Consider the following 18,006-nt stretch of genomic DNA (forward strand, 5'->3'; position numbering starts at 1 on the left):
TGGGATCAAACTGACAACAGCCAACTCAAAAGATGAGATAGGAAACTTAGGGGGCAGTGAAGTTACGTTAATTGAGGAGGAACAACTTAGAAAAGGCGGGTGACAATGATTGCACAATTCAAAGAATGTATTAATCAATGTCACTGAACTGTACATGTAGAAATCGCTGGGTTGGTGTACGTTCGACCATGCATATTCTCAACAACAAAAATAAATCAACAACCAAAAAAAAGACATTACAAGGAAAGGCAAGCAGAAACCAATATCCCTCAGGAGCATAGATACAAAAATTCTTAACAAAATTCTACCAAATCAAATCCAAGAATGTCTAAAAAGGATAATAAATTATGACCAAGTGGTGTATACTTCAGGAATGCAAGGTTGATTTAACATTCTAAAATCAGACTAAACGCTTTTCCCTGAAGACCAGGAACAAGGCAAGTATGTCTACTCTCACCACTTCTATTTCACATTATACTGAAAGTTGTAGCCAGGGCAATAAGGCATGAAAAAATAAACAAATAAATGGGATATAGACTGGAAACAATGAAATCTGTCTTTAGTCAGGGATATGACACCTATGTAGAAAATCCAAAAAAATCTACAAAAAAGCTATTAGGACCAATAAGTAAGGTTACAGGATACAAGGTTGAAATATGAAAATTAATTTTATTTCTACATGTAAGTAATGAACAGTTAGATGTTGAAATGGAAGAAACAATACCATTTATAATATAAAAAAATATTAAATACTTAGGGATAAATTTGACAAAAGGTGAACAGGGTCTACACACTGAAAACTATAAAATATTGCTGAGAGAAACTAAAGTAAGGTCTGAATAAATGGAGAGGTATACTATATTTATAGGTCAATACTATTAAGACATCAATTCTTCCTACATTGACCCATATACTCAGTGCAATCCCAACTAATATCCCAGCAGGCTTTTTTGGTAGAAATCGACAAGCTGATTCTAAAATTCATGTAGAAATGCAAAGGACCTAGAGTAACCAAAACAAATTCGAAAAAGAAGAACAAAGGTGAAGAACTAACACTCCGATTTCATGACTTCTTATAAAGCTACAGTAATCAAAACAGCATTGCATCTAGATAAATAGATCAAAAGGAACAGAACAGAGTCCACAAACAGAACCACACAAATATGGACAACCGGCTTTCGGAAAACATGCAAGAGAATGCAGTGGAAAACAGATGGTCTTATCAACAAATGGTGACAGAACAACTGGAAATCTAAATGCTAAGCATAGCCTTTGACTCATACCCGAAACTATACAAAAATTAACTGAAAGTGGATCACAGACCTAGCTGTAAAAACTAAAACTATAAAACCTCTAGAAGAAAACTGTTGGGTAGGCAAAGATTTCTCACAACGCTGAAAATATAATCTATCAAAAAAATTCATAAATCTGACTTAAAATTAAAAACTCTGCTCTCCCAAAGACAATGTTAAGCGAACACAAAGAAAACCACAGACTAGGAGAAAATATTTGCAAATCATACATCTGATAACAGACTGGTGTCTCAAATATATAAAGAACTCTCAAAACTTAATTAGAAAACAAACAACCCAATTTAAAAAAATTTGGAAAGATTTGAATAGGCACTTCACCAAGGAAGAAAACTGGTAAATAGGCACAGAAAACTGGTAAATAAGCACATAAATGGATGCTCAATTTCATTAATTATTAGGGAAATACACAATAAAACCTCAAGATAGATTACACCCCTCTGAGAATATGTACATCTCAAAAAGACTGACCATACAAAGTGTTGAAGATGTACAGTAGCTGGAACTGGGATAAGCTGCTAGTGAGAATATGAAATGACACATACGCTTTGGAAAACTGGTAGTTTCTTCGAAAGTTAAACATGGAGCAACTCCATGATCCAACCACTCCACTCCTGCTACTTACCCAAGACAAACAAAAGCCTATGGCCATACAAACACTTATATATGAATATTCACAGCAGCTTCATTTGTAATAACCAAAAACTGAAAATAAATGCCCATCAACGGATGAACGAATAAACATATTATGGTAGATCCGCACAATGGAATACTATTCGGTAATTAAAAAGAATGACACATTGATGCGATAACTCAGGTGAATCTCAGATTACCCTGACTGTAGTAAGAGAAAAAAGAATACGTACTGTATGACTTTATTTATATAAAATTCTAAAAAATGAAAACTAACCTGTAGTTACGAGAAGATTAGTAGTTGCCTGTGGAAGGGGCTGGGAACAAGGAGGGACAGGAGGGGTGGGTGAAAGGGAGGAATTACAAAGGAGGATGAGGATCTTGTAGGATTTATAGCGTTTTATTTTGCCTGAGGGTGCTCCCCAAATTGCCAGCCTTTCAGATCTGAAAGCTAAAAGCCACCACCTTATAACTTCAAGGCAGCAAAAGGAAGGGCTCAGGGAGATGGAGCAGTTGGAAATTTAGGGTAGAAATTCTGGAAGCAAGGGTGCCATAGAAAGGACCAATCTGAGTACAAATCCTACCCAAATCCCTGGCTGACTGTTAACTACCCAGGGTGAGATTTATGAGTTTGATGTTCTTTTGACTAGTGAGTGCATTACTTAACCCACACACCGTTTGAAGTGTCAGAGGTCAGAATTCAGGGCTGGAAGAAAGCTTCTCCAGGTCTTTGCACATGTCATCATAATACTTTGTCTTCTCGAGTCACCCTTTGAAATCTTCTGTTCAGTTCTTTTACTTCAGTATTTTTTCCTTTCGCTTTAGCTACTCGATGTTCAAGATTAAGTTCCAGAGTCTCTTCTGACATCCAGTTAGGTCTTTTCTTTCTCTCCTGTCTTTTTAATGACCTCTTGCTTTCTTCATGTATGATGTACTTGATGTCATTCCATAACTCGTCTGGTCTTCGGTCTTTAGTATTCAGGCCATCAAATCTACTCTTGAGATGGTCTCTAAATTCAGGTGGGATATACTCAAGGTCGTATTTTGGCTCTCATCGACTTGTTCTAATTTTCTTCAGTTTCAACTTGAACTTGCATATGAGTAATTGATCGTCTGATCTGCAGTCAGTTCCTGGCCTTGTTCTGCCTGATGATATTGAGCTTTTCCATCGTCTCTTTCCACGGATGCAGTCGATTTGATTCCTGTGTGTTCCATCTGGCGAAGTCTATGTGTACAGTCGCCGTTTATGTTGGTGAAAAAATGTACTTGCAACGAAGAAGTCATTGGTCTTGCAAAATTCTATCATGGGATCTCCCGCATCATTTCTATTACCAAGGCCATATTTTCCAACTACCTTCTTTGTTTCCAACTTTTGAATTCCAATCACCAATAATTATCAGTACATCCTGACTGCATGTTCAATCAATTTCAGACTATAGAAGTTGGTAAAAATCTTCAGTTTCTTCATCTTTGGCCTTAGTGGTTGGTGTGTGAATTTGAATAATAATCATATTAACTGGTCTCCCTTGTAGGCGAGTGGATATTATCCTATCACTGACAGCGTACTTCAGGACAGATCTTGAAGTGTTCTTTTTATCCATCAATGCAATGCCATTCTTCTTCTTGTTGTCACTCCCAGCATAGTAGACCATATGACTGTCTGATTCAAAATGACCAACACCAGTCCATTTCAGCTCACTAATGCCTAGGATATCGATCTTTATGGGTTCCACTTCATTTCTGATGATTTCCAATTTTCCTAGATTCATACTTCATACCTTCCAGGGTCCGATTATTAATGGATGTTTGCAGCTGTTTCTTCTCATTTTCAGTTGTGCCACATCAACAAATGAAGGTCCCAAAAGCTTTACTCCATCCATGTCATTAGGGTCGACTCTACTTTGAGGAGGCAGCTCTTCCCCAGTCATCTTTTGAGTGCCTTCCAACCTGGGGGGCTCATCTTCCAGCACTGTATCAGACAATGTTCCGCTGCTGTTCATTAAGGTTTTCACTGGCTAATGGTTTTCAGAAGTAGGCTGCTAGGTCCTTCTTCCTAGTCTGTCTTAGTCTGGAAGCTCAGCTGAAACCTGTCCTCCATGGGTGACCCTGCTGGTATTTGAATACAGGTGGCATAGCTTCCAGCATCACAGCAACACACAAGCCCCCACAGTACGACAAACTGACAGACGCGTGGGGGGAAAAGAGGCTTACATAACTGGAAAAACATTACATGCTCATGGACTGGAAGATTTAACACTGGTGAAAATGTCAATAAAACCCAAAGCAATCTATAGATATAATGCAATCCCAATCCAAATCCCAAAAACATTCTTTAATGAAATGAAAAAACTAATTTCTAACTTTATATGGAAAGGAAAGAGGCCCCGAATAGCTAAAACAATACTGAAGAAGAAGAGCAATGTAGGAGGCCTCACACTTACCGATCTCAAAACTTACTATACAGCCACAGTAATCAAAACAGCTTGGTACTGGTTCAATGGCAGGCATATAGACCAATGGAATAGAATTGAGAACCCAGAAGTAAATCTGTTCATATACAGGCAGCTAAAGGGTCGAAATTCTTTGAATGAGAATGAAACAGTCTTTTTGACAAACGGTGCTGGCAAAACTGGATATTCATTTGCAGAAAAATGAGACAGAATGCATACCTCATAACATGCACAAAAACTAACTCAAAATGGATCAAAGACCTAAATGTTAAAGCTAAAACTATAAAGTTCCTGGAAGACAACATAAGGACAAAACTAGGGGACCTAACTTTCATCATAAATAGCCTATCAAACACAGCTAGAAAAGCACAAACAACAGAAGATAAATCAGATAACTGGAGATTAAAACATGTAGAAAACTTCAACAACACAACAACAAAAAGACAAGCAATCCAATCAAAAAGGGGGCACAGGACATGAACAGAGACTTCACCAACGAGGACATTCAGGTAGCCAACAAATACATGAAAATATGCTCATTATCAGTAGCCATTATAGAGAGAGAGATGCAAATCAAAACTACAATGAGAAAGTGTCTTAGTTATCTAGTGCTGCTATAACAGAAATATCACAAGTGGATGGCTTCAACAAAGAGAAGATTATATATCTCACAGTCTAGTAGGCTACAAGTCCAAATTAAGGGCATCAACTCCAGGGGAAGGCTTCTCTCTGTCGGCTCTGGAGAAAGACCCTTGTCATCAATTTTCCCCTGATCCAGGAGCTTCTCAGCACAGGAACCCCAGGTACAAAGGACGTGCTCTGCTCCCGGCACCTCTTTCTTGGTAGTATGAGATCTCCATGTCTCTCTGTTTGCTTCTCTCTTTTATATCTCAAAAGAGATTGACTTAAAACACAATCTAATCTTGTAGATTGAGTCCTGCTTCATTAACATAACCACTGCTAATCCCACCTCATTAACATCATAGAGACAGGTTTACAACACACAGGAAAATCACATCAGATGACAAAATGGTGCACAATTACACAATATTGGGAATTACGGCCTAGCCAACTTGACACACATTTTGGGGGAACAAAATTCAATCTGTAACAGATACTATCTCACCCACCCCTACAAAAATGCCAATGATCAAAAAAACAGAAAATGACAAATACTGACAAGGGTGTGGGGAGACTGGAACTATTATACGCTGCTAGAGGGATTGTAAAAATGGTACAACCACTATGGAAAATGGTATGGAACTTCCTCAAAAACATGAAGTAGAAATACCCTATGATCCAGCAATCACACTCCTAGGTATATATTCAAGAGATATAAGTGCAGTGACACAAATAGACATATGCACACCTGTGTTGATTCCAGCACTATTCACAATAGCAAACAGATGGAAACAACCTAACCGCCCATCAACCGATCAATGGATAAACAAATTGTGGTAATTACATAAAATGGAATACTACACAACTATAAAGAATAATGAGGAGTCTGCAAAACATCTTATAATGTAGATGAATCTGGAGGACATTATGATGACTGAAATAAGTCCAATCACAAAACAACAAATATTTTATGGTCTCACTTTTTTATAAACATGAAGGACCTATAATATCTAAAACTTTTTTTTTTAAGTTGGAAGATTTACTCTACCTGATTTCAAGAATTACTATAAAGCTAGTAATCAAGCAATCAAGACAGTGTGATACTGGCATAAAGATCAGAGTCCAGAAAAAGACTCCCACATATATTGACAATTAATTTTCAACAGCTGCCAAGGCAATTCAATTAAGAAAAGATAATCTTTTCAAAAAAATGGTGCTAGAAAACTGGATCTCCCTATGGAAAAAAATGAACCTTAACCCTTTCCTCATACCATACGTTAATATTAAGTCAAGACAGACCATAGTTTAAACCACAAAATAACTTTTAGGGAAGAAAAAAAAAACATAGTATAATTTTTCAATCTTCAGGTGAGCAATGATTTCTTAGGACACAAAAGCCATACAAAATAAAAAAAAACCAACTGAGAAATTCAACTTAATAAAAAGTAAAAGCACTTGCTCTTACAAAGGCAGTATTAAGAAAATTAAAAAGCCATGCAAAGACTGGGGAAAAAATACCTGTCAACACATGCATGTGTGTATCCAATATACATAAAGAACCCTTACGACCCGATAATAAGAAGGCAAACAAACCAATTTTTTAAAAACCAGGCAAAGATTTGCACACAGACATATCACGAAAGAAAATAAACAGTCGGGCCACACCTGAAATTATGTTTAAAATCACAAATAATCAAAGGAATGGTAATTAAAATTACAATGAGATATGTCTCAGTTATCTTGTGCTGCTAGAACAGAAATACAAGTGAGTAGTGTTAACAAACAGAAATTTACTTTCTAAGAGTTTAGGAGGCTAGAAGTCTTAATTGAGGGTACTGGCTCTAGGGGAAGGTTTTCTCCCCTTGTCAGCTCTGGGGAAAGGTCCTTGTCTCTTTGAGCTTCTACTCCTGGGCGATCTTTATGTGGCTTGGCATTTCTCTTCTATCTCTTTTTGCTAGCTTGTGTTTAATTTCTTTTATGTCTCAAAAGAGATTGACTCAAAACAACACCCTACACTAATCCCGCCTCACTAACACAACAAAGAAAACCCATTCCCAAGTGGGATTATAATCACAGGCATAGAGGATTTACAACACATATTTTGGGGGGACACAGTTCAATCCATGAGAAGATACCATTACACATCCATTAAACCCAGACCCAGTGCCGACACATCCATTAGAATGGCTAAAATTAAAAAGTCTGATTATACCAGCTAGAATTCTCATACACTACTCGTGGGAATACAAACTGGTACAGACACTTTGAGAAACAGTTTGCCAGTTCATTAAGTTAAACATGCACCTACCATAAAAAAAAAAAAAAAAAAAAAAAAATTTTTTTTTTTTTTTTTTTACCATATGACCCAGCATATTCCACTTCTACATATTTCCCCAAAAGAAATAAAAATATGTCTACACAAGGACTTCTACACAAATTCATAGCAGGTTTGCTGACAGTAGCTAAAAACTGAAACAATCCAAACATCCTTCATATGGTAAATGGACAGCCCCCCAGTACCCCAGTGCCGTCAAGTCGATTCTGACTCATAACGACCCTATAGGACAGAGTAGAACTGCCCAAATGGACAGGGAAATGCCAAATGCAAACTAAGAAATACCACTCAGCAATAAAATGAAACGAACTGCTGATACCCAAACTACTGTTCATCCCAAAAACATCATGGTAAGAGAAAGGCCCGTAACCCACAGCCGTTGAGTTGATTCCGAGTCATAGTGACCCTATAGGTTAGAGCAGAACTGCCCCATGGGGTTTTCAAGGCTGTAAATCTTTATGGAAACAGACTGCCACATCTTTTTCCCACGAAGCAGATGGTGGGCTCAAGCCACTGACCTTTTGTTTAGCCTCTGAGCACTTAACCACTGTGCCACCAGGGCTCTTAAGAGAAAGAAGCCAGACATAAAAAAAAAACAACACACTCTGTGTCTTGGCTTCCTAGTGCTGCTGCAATACAGAAATACCACAAGTTGAGCGGCTTTAAAGAACAGAACTTTATTTTCTCAGAGTTGGGAGCCTAGAAGTCCAAATTCAGGGTACAGGCTCTAGGGGAAGGCTCTGTTTGTCGGCTCTGGGGGAAGAACCTTGTCTCAGCTTCAGAGCTCTGGCTTTCCTGGATTCCTTGGCAATCTGCATGTGGCATGCATTTAGTCTCTGTGTCTATCCTGCTCCTTATAATTCAGAAGTGATTACCTCTAGGACACACCTTACACTGATATGGCCTCATTAACATAACAAAGAAATCCTATTTCCAAATAGAATTACATCCACAGGTATTTTGGTGATGACACAAACACAATTCAATCTATAACACGGTATGATTCTCTTTGTACAAATTTCTGGGAAATAATGACAGAGAGCAGAACAGTAGCTGCATCAAGGGTGCGTGGAAGGGACTGAGAGCAAATGAGCATGAGTGAACTTTTCTGGGTGACAGAAATGCTCTTTATCTTGACTGCTGTCTTAGGCTGGGATCTCTAGAGAAGCAAAACCAGTAAAGCATGTAAGTATAAACAGAGAGAGATTTATATCAAGGAAATGGCTCATGTGATTGTAGAGGCTGGAACCTGTCAAGTCCGTGGATCAGGATAGAGGCTTCTCTTGATTCACGTAACTGCAAGGGCTGGTGAACCCAAGATCAGCAGGTCAGAGAGCAGAGCTCTTGCTCACAGGCTGTGAAGATCAATGAATCCCAAGACTGGCAGGCAAGACTGCAAGCTTCTCCTGATTCACGTAGTCGCAGGGGCTCGCAAATCCAAGGCTGGCAGGTGCGGGGGCAGGGCTCCCACTCGCAGGCTGTAAAGATCCACAAAACCCAAGACTGGCAGATAAGCTGATAGCTCAAGTCCCAAGAACTGGAGATCAGATGAACAGGAGGCAGCCAAGGATCCAGAGTGAGCAAAAAGCCAGAAGACCTGCTTACATTTGGATGCAAGCCACACCTCCAAGGGAACTCCCATCTACTGACTGGCTACTCCCAGCAGATCTCATCATAGGAGGAATCACATATAAACACTGAGAATCATGGTCCAGCCAAGCCGACACACAATCGTAACTATCACAACTGTGATACTAGTTACATGACTGTATACATTTATGGTCGAAGTGGGAACAATTTGAGCAACAAAATCAACAATGCAGTATTGGATTACCGTATTTTTATGCAAATAATGCAAGCGTTATACATTTTTTGTGAGAATGGTGCAGGATCAGGCAGTGTTTCGTTCTGTTATATGCAGGGTCGCTATGAGTTAGAACCTACTCGACGGCACCTAACAACATATGTGTGTGCATATTATTTACATAACTGCGCTATTTGAGAAAAGTACAGTATCACCCAAAGTATAAAATAAATATGAGTCCATGCTAATCACAGAATGGGCATTAAATAACAATAAGGAGATAATGTCATAGACAGATAACTGATGTATTTGTAGGTGATATGACATACCCCAGCAAAAATAAGTGGAAGAATAGAAAAAACAGGAACGGCAGAAAGCTGATGATTATTCACATGGTAATGGATTTTTTAATGGATATTTATAGAGTTTGTTGTACTATTGTCTCTACTTTTCTGTGTACTTTACTATTTCTACAATAAAAAGTTTAAAGTCACAGAAAGGAAAAAAAAAAAAAGAACATCCAGGCTAGGGTAAAGTAGGACAGCAAAAAATTAACTTTTAAATTCCCAGTTCAATGTACAGTAACAAAAAAAGAGATGTGGGAATGAAGGTGAAAACTGAACTGAACTGTGGGATTATAAATGGTACCCCATCAAACCTTTTTAATCACATATGCCCTTTAGTTCGGTGATTTATTGTATGATTAACTTAACTGAAAACCAGGTAGATTCCAACTCATAGCGACCCTGCACAACACAGGAGAACTACCCCATAGGGTTTCCAAGGCTGTGATCTTTATGGATGCAGGCTGTCGCATCTTTCTCCCATGCAGCGGCTAGTGGGTTCAAACCACCGACATTTCCGTTATCAGCCAAGCACTTTAACCACTGTACCACCGGGGCTCCTAACTTAACTGAGGACACACACAATTTTAGAATTAACCCATTTTCTGTTTTGTAAATTTCTGAAATTCTTCCACTTCTGTAATAGATATCGCACTTTTCAGAGAATGCCAGATTGGTGGTTCAGGTGTTCATAAAGATGTTAGCAAGCATTTAAGGAAAGGATCTAGTAAGACCAAACGGTTTAAAAAAAAAAAAAAAACAACACATAACTAAATTGAAAATTAAACTGCTATTTAGAAACAAAAACAAAACAACAACAAAAAAATTCAAGGGCAAATAGGCTTCAAATCCTGATTCACGCACTTACAAGCTATGTGGCTTTTTCAAGGCATGAGCTTCATTTTATAAAACACAGAGAATACATCACCCATGTGTCGCTATGGAGCCCTGCTAGTGCAGTGGTTAAGACCTCAGCTACTAACCAAAAGGTGAGCAGTTCGAATCCCCCAGCCACTCCTTGGAAACCCTGTGGGGCAACAGAATCAACTCAACAGCAACAGGTTTTTTATGTGCCACTATGAGTCAGAAGTAAGGCCTGGCAACCTGCTTCCAAAAGGTCAGAGCCTTGAAAACCCTATGGAGCAGCTCTGCTTTGCAACAGTTCTACTCTGCAAAGTCATGAGTCGGAATTGACTCAACGGCAACTAACAACAAAGACGTTGAGAATGAAGGGAAGATGACATTTTAAACAAGGCAGTGAAGAAAGGACTCTGATGGAGTGAGTTGAGCACAACTACATGGTGCCCGGTGAATACCACCAACTGCTCTGACGGGGATTAGAACACAGGGTCCCAGACAGAGATGGAGAAAAACGTAGAATAAAGTTCTAACTCACACACACACACAAAAAAAGACCAGACTTATTGGTCTGACGGAGACTGGAGAAACCCGAAGAGTATGGCCCTCAGACACCCTTTTAACTCGGTACTGAAGCCACTCCCCTGATGTTCACCCTTCAGCCAAAGATTAGACAGCCCATAAAACAAAACAAGACTAAACGGGCACACCAGCCCAGAGGCAAGGATGAGATGGCAAAAGGGGACAGAAAAGCTGGACAAATGGAAATGAGGAACCCAAGGTTGAGAAGGGGAGAGTGTTGACATGTCGTGGGGTTGGCAACCAATGTCACAAAATGATATGTGTATTAATTGTTTAAAGAGAAGCTAATTTGCTCTGTAAACCTTTGTCTAACCCACAATTAAAAGAAAAGAAGGAAAAGGCCTCTGACGAAAGGACTTCTGAGCAGAGACGTGAATGAAACAAGAAAGGGAGCTGGGAGGTTTAAGGGATAGGCCAGTCTAGACGGAGAAAAGACAGTAAAAGGCTCTGATGCAGAAACATAATTGGCATATCTGAGGAACAGGTGAGGCTAGGGCAGACTAAGGAAGGGGGACACGAGAGGAGAAAAATGTAGAATGAAGCGCAGAGAAACACAAATCAAAACCACTGAGATACCATTTCACTCCCACTAGAATAGCTAAGAACAAAATTAAAAAACAGAAAATAACAAGTGTTGGAGAGTATGTGGGAAAACTGGAACCCTCATCATTGCTGGTGGAAAGGCAAAACAGCGCCATTGTGGAAAACAGTCTGGTGATTTCTCAAAAACTAGAGGTAGAGCTGCCATATAACCCAGCAATTCCACTCCTAGGTACATACCCTAGGGATCTAATGGAAATGACACAAACAGACATGTGCACACCTATGTTCATCACAGCACTATTCACAATAGCAAAAAGTTGTAAACGACCTAGGTGCCCATCAACAGATGAACAGATAAGTATAAAATGTGGTACACACATACAATGGAATACTACTCAACGATAAAGGAAAATGAGTTTCCACATCTTGGAACACGGATGAACCTGGAGGACATTATGTTGAGCAAAATAAACATGCCAATCACAGAAAGACAACTGTCATTTCATATGTTTATGAAATGACATAAATAGGTAAACATACAGAAACTAATGTTTCTTTGTGGTTACCAGGGATGAGGTGGGGATGGAGAGAGGGAGAGGTACTCCCTAGGTAGTAGTCACTTTTTGTTTAGAGTAATCGGAAAGGCACCATTTGTGGGTGAAGTTCGCACAGCATGACTGATGTAAACGATGCCAATAAGCTGCACACAGGGAAAAGAATGAATGGGCAAATGCTAGGTTCTACAGTTTTATAACAATAAGAACAACCAAAAAAAAGCAGGGGGGTGGGGAGGAGCTACAGATGCTGATACTAATTAGACATAACCAATCATCTCATGGAATTAGTTCTCTTGGTTTGGAAGCTTAGGGTCGTGGTCTTGTGGGACAATCCAGTCAACTGGCATAATACAGCTCTTAAAGTTTAGGTTCTACCTCCCAAAATGGTGAGTAGTGTCTGGGGTCTTAAACGTTTGTGAGTAGCCATCTAAGATACAACTATTGGTCTTTATTCATCTGGAACAAAAGAGAAAGAAGAAAATCCAAGAATCAGAGAAGAAATTGGACTACAGGGCTAACTGTCTCCATGAACCCCTGCATCCTCCACCCTGGGACCAGAAGAACTAGATGGTGCCCAGCTACCACGGAACTTTCTGATCAGGGACAGAGCAGATGAATCCTGATAAAAAGGGAGAAAAATGTGGGATGTAACTTCAAAGCCTTAAAGAATCCAGACGTACTAGACCTATTGAGGCTGGAGGATTCCCCAAGGCTATGGTCCTGGAGTTGCTCTTCAAACCCTAAATTGAAACTATCCCTGAAGTCTCCGTAACAGTCTAGCCCAAAGAGTAAAGATTGCCACCCTTGAGTAGTTTGCTTAAAATGCATATATACACACACACACACATATACACACACACACACACACACATATAAGACCAATGGGTCAACAGTATTTTAAAACAGATGATAAGGTTGGGAGGCAGGAAGATTAAATAAATGGAAGTGAAACAACCAGGACAGAATAATGAGAATGTTGACACACTGCGAAGAATGTAACCGATGTCAATGATCATTATGTCTAGAAACTGTGAAATGGAAGGGGGTTTTGCTGTGTATATTTTCACCAAAAAAGAAAAGGAAATCTTAAAAAAAAAAAAAATGTAGCACGATCAAGCAAGGTGAGGTCCCTGGATGGCGCAAATGGTTTGCACTCAACTGCTAACCTAGAGGTTGGTAGTTTGAACCCACCCAGCGGTACTGAGTAAGAAAAGGCCTAATGATCTGCTTCAGTTGAGGTTACAGCCAAGACAACCATTTGGAGCAGTTCTACTCTGTAACACATGGGGTTGCCATGAGTTGGAATCAACAGCAAACAACAAAGCAAGGTAAGTGAGCAAACATTATAGGGCCTGACAGGATTTTACTCTGGTGAAACGGGAAGCTAGTGGAGGGTTTGAAGCAGAGGAGTGACGTGATGTTTTCACAGGGTCTCTCCGGTTGCTGTGTGGAGGAGAGACTCCCCAGAATAAAGGCAGAATACTGAGCTGTTCCCTCCAAGGACACTCAGCCACATAGTTCTCACCTGAACGCCTGACTCTTTGGGTCTGGGGCTCCTTCGTCCAAAGCTTCTCCTCTCTCTCTAACTGTGATATCACATCTGGCTTGAAGGACTGATGTCCTGTGAACAGACAAGGAGATATTTTTAAATGAAAATGTTAATGGCAAAGATTACTGAAATGTTTGGTTCCAATCCCATAATCTAAAGCTCCCCTCCATCAAGAGTTTTTCAAACATTTTTTATTGTGACCCATTGTAAGAAATATAGTACACACATATACATACACAAATATATGTAAATGAAAAAAATAAAAGATTTAATTTTTTCTTTTTTGCTTTCATCATATTCCTTCCAGAGTTTCACATTACTCTGCAAGCAGCTACAGTTATTGCCACAGTGTGCCCTGCTCTACCTAAGACGCTCTAATATTGCTATTCTATCCTATTTTATTAAAAACAAGCTGATGCAACTTACTTTAAAAACTTCATGACCTGGCAATGGATCATGACCTACCATTTTTTGAAGGATATATGAAATAAAGAGCCAGGAGCAGTCAAACTCGATTGCTCATTTACAGTTTGTTTATAAAAGATAAACTTTTGCCTTGGGACAAAGACCAGAAATGTCTTCATGCTCCAAAGGGATTGGAAAGCTTGGGTCGCTGAACTTCCCAAAGCCTTGAAATAGTGGGTGAAGGCCAGAGATGCTGCTAATATCCTACAATGCATAGAACAGCCCTCCGTAACAAAGAGCTACCTGGCCCAAAATGTCAACAGTGCCATGGCTGAGAAACCCTATTCCAGGGGCTGATGCCAAGTTACAGAAGGCGCCTTCCTCACCCAGAGAGACCAGGTTCCTGAAGTTCTCCAGCATCACGTCTCGGTACAGTGTCCTCTGGGTGGAGTCCAGCAGCCCCAGCTCCTCCTCAGTGAAGACCACAGCCACGTCCTTGAATGTCACTGCGTCCTGCAACATCAAACACACACAATCTCAATCTCACAACCGATGTCCCTGGAAGGACAGCACTGAGGAGGTGGAAAGGATTTGTAGCAGCAGGAGCTAACTTTTAGTAAAGTTTTTCCCCGTCCCCTTTAACCAGTAAAGCCAGCTGCTGTGGAGTCGATTCCAACTTACGGGCCCCGCATGTGTCACAGCTGAACTGTGCTCCACAGGGTTTTCAATGGCTGATTTTTCAGAAGTAGATTGTCAGGTCTTTCTTCTGAGGCACCCCTGGGTGGACTAGAACCTCCAACTTTTCTGTTAGCAAGTGAGCGCTTAACCATCTGCTCCACCCTGGGACTCTCATCCCACAACTACAACAAACGTGCTGCCAAATAAATAAATCAAAGAAAAAAATACCTTGTGCAATAAACATGGTGTCCTTTGTACAGCTAAATCCGTCAGCTGTAATTGTCAAATCATGGCCTATACACATTTTCCACTGTGACAGATAGTGCCAAATTTCATCCCAACAGTGTTTGGTAGTACTTTTATCTCCTTCTCTCACTGGGTGTTACCATTATTTTGTTAATACCTGCCAACCTAACAGGCCTTTAGTAACCTTCCAGGGCTGGTATGAAGTTAATTATCTGTGTTCTTAAGAAACGAGCCTTATCTCAACTGCAGCAGCATTTCAGTGTCAAGGTTAAGAGCACAGGCTTTGAGGACTGACTGCCTCAGTTCACATCCCAAGGCTCTGTCCACTACTAGCTCTGTGACCTTGGACAAGTTTCTCATCTTTACGCTGTTGTTAGGTGCCACTGAATAGGTTTTGACGCATAGTGACCCCAGTATGACAGAATGAAACAGTGCCCGGTCTTGTGCCATCCTCACAATCATTGCTGTGTTTGAGCCCACTGTTGCAGCGACTGTGTTAATTCATCTCGTTGAGGGTCTTCCTCTTTTTCAGTGACCCTCCACCTTACCAAGCATGATGTCCTTCTCCAGGGACTGGTTCCTCCTGATAACATGTCCAAAGTATGTGAGATGAAGTCTCAACATCCACACTTCTAAGGAGTGTTCTGGCTGCACTTCTTCCAAGACAGGCTTGTTCATTCTTCTGGCAGTCCATTGCAGAAGAATATTCAATATTCATTGCCAACACCATAATTCAAAGGCATCAATTCTTCTTCAGTGTTCCTTATTCAATGTCCAGTTTTCGCATGCATATGAGGCAACTGAAAATACCATGGCTTGGGTCAGGTGCACCTTAGTCCTCAAAGTGGCATCTTTGCTTTTTAACACTTCATAATAGTACCTACATCACAGTATCTGTGAAAGAATTCAATGAGTGAATATATGTTGAGGACTTAGAACAGTGCCTGGCATACAGTAACTGCTCAATAAATGTCAGCCATCACTATTACTACCATCATCTATTTCATCTCCTTCATGGCTGCATGTATGACATAAACCTGATGAGCTATAATCTAATAACCCATTCCAAATGTGTTCAACTAAAATATTTGGAAATTTATAAACAATGCTGCAAAAAACATATTTTTACATAGATCCCAGCCAACCTGTCTGGTTAATTTCTTAGAATAAATTCCCACAAGTGGTAACTGCACTGTCAAAAAATAAACACTTTCATAATTTTGCTAGTATAATGGCAATCTTCCCAATTAACTCTTCCTGCAAGAGATTATAAGTGTCCTTATTTGTCCATATTCTGGCCAAAACTGGATATCGCCTAATTTTTAAATTTTAGGCAATTTGATAAGTGGTAAAGAGAGTTCTTTGTACACAAGGTAATTATGAGCCCAAGAGACAGAAAGGGCCACATAAACCAAAGACTACACACTGGAACGACCCCAGAGGTCATGGTCCCCAGACCTTCTGTTAGCCCAAGGCATGAACCATTCCCGAAGCCAACTCTTCAGACACGGATTGGACTGGACTATGGGAAAGAAAATGATACTGGTGAGGAGTGAGCTTCTTGGATCAAGCAGACACATGAGACTATGTGGGCAGCTCCTGTCTGGAGGGGAGATGAGAGGGCAGAGGGCATCAGAAGCTGGCCGAATGGACAAGAAAACAGAGAATGGAGGAAAGGAGTGTGCTGTCTCGTTAGGGGGAGAGCAACTAGGAGTATATAGCAAGGTGTATATAAATTTTTGTATGAGAGGCTGACTTGATTTGTAAACTTTCACTTAAAGCACAATAAAAATTTTAAAAAGAGAGCTCTTTGTAAAAAAATTTCTAGTTAATGTATTTTTAAAGACCTTCTTTTGCTATATATGTTTTCTCATATGCTGCCTGTTCATGTCCTTTGCTGATAACCCTATTGGGGTATCTTACGCATCAGTAAGGGATTCCTCAGTGGCATAAACAGTTTATGCTTGACTGCTAACCTAAAGGCTAGTGGTTTGAACCCACCCAGTGGTACCACGGAAGATAGGCCTGGAGATCTGCTTCTGTTAAGACTACAACCAAGAAAACCCTACAGAGCAGTTCTACTCTGCACACATGGGGTTGCCATGAGTCAGAATCGACTCGATGGCCACTAACAACAACATGCATCAGTAAGATTCCTATTGAGAATATTAAGTTTTTTCTTACCTTATATAACCTATTAACACCCCCCCCCCATCTCCTTTTTGGCTCATAGCTTTGTGTCCAATGCTTTTTTGTATGAAAATTTAAAATTTTTATCTGAAGGCTTTGCTCATCTCTGCATTTGTTTTAGCTGCAGCACTGAGCATCTCTGTGCTGAACAACTACAACTAGTCTGACAAAGAAGAGACAGGCAATGAGAAGGACAGCCAGTGAAGGGCAATGTTCTTCCTGGAATTCTCCACTCGCTAGGACACAGCACGCCCTTGCACAACGTTGCCATGGGTCCTGAATGGAGCACTCTCTTTTCTTCATGGGTTTCTCCTCTCACCCAGATGGAATACCTCAAGTCTCCGGCTTTGGCAATAAAAACTTCAGTGTCAGCTGAACACTGAGAGGACTTCAGGAAGTATTTGCAGGTTCACAAACCTTTTTTCTTTATGTTTAAAAGCAGGTAAGACCACCTACATCCTCATACAACTGCTCCACAGAGGATATGCCTGGCAAGTCTCCTAGTGCCACTAGGCTTCTAAAACTAAGTACATACTTCGTTAAAATATAATTAACATGTTAATGATTAAAACAGATACTTAACTATAACACATACGTGGTTTGACTCAGAATTAAAGGAAGAATCTAGCTCTTCTTTGAAAACAACTAGAAGGATTTTCTCTCAGTTCAGTATCGGTTGGACCCTAATGTACCAAACCATACCCTGGACATTCTTTCCACAAAATATGTGACACCATTTATGTGAGAAAATAATTGAGTCCTCAGAACCTTAAGGAAAATAAAATTGCAGAATTCTCAGAACTAGAATTTCTGACAGGAAAACTGTCATTGCGAAGTTTTTTAAAATGGTAAAATTTAAAAAACAGAAATATCTACGAAAAGGGAAAAATAAAATTAGGTA

General features: G+C 39.9%; 1 protein-coding gene across 1 annotated transcript in view; it reads right to left on the reverse strand.

The window, feature by feature from the left end:
- LOC100665670 (zinc finger protein 112) overlaps window positions 1–18,006 on the reverse strand; it is a 74,384-nt gene that overhangs the window by 16,140 nt on the left and 40,238 nt on the right. Inside the window, 2 exon segments of the mRNA XM_064293499.1 lie at window positions 13,563–13,658; window positions 14,378–14,504. Of these exon segments, the coding sequence (XP_064149569.1) occupies window positions 13,563–13,658; window positions 14,378–14,504 (223 nt within the window).

The sequence above is a fragment of the Loxodonta africana genome, chromosome 11, assembly GCF_030014295.1.
Source record: "Loxodonta africana isolate mLoxAfr1 chromosome 11, mLoxAfr1.hap2, whole genome shotgun sequence".
NCBI lineage: Eukaryota > Metazoa > Chordata > Mammalia > Proboscidea > Elephantidae > Loxodonta > Loxodonta africana.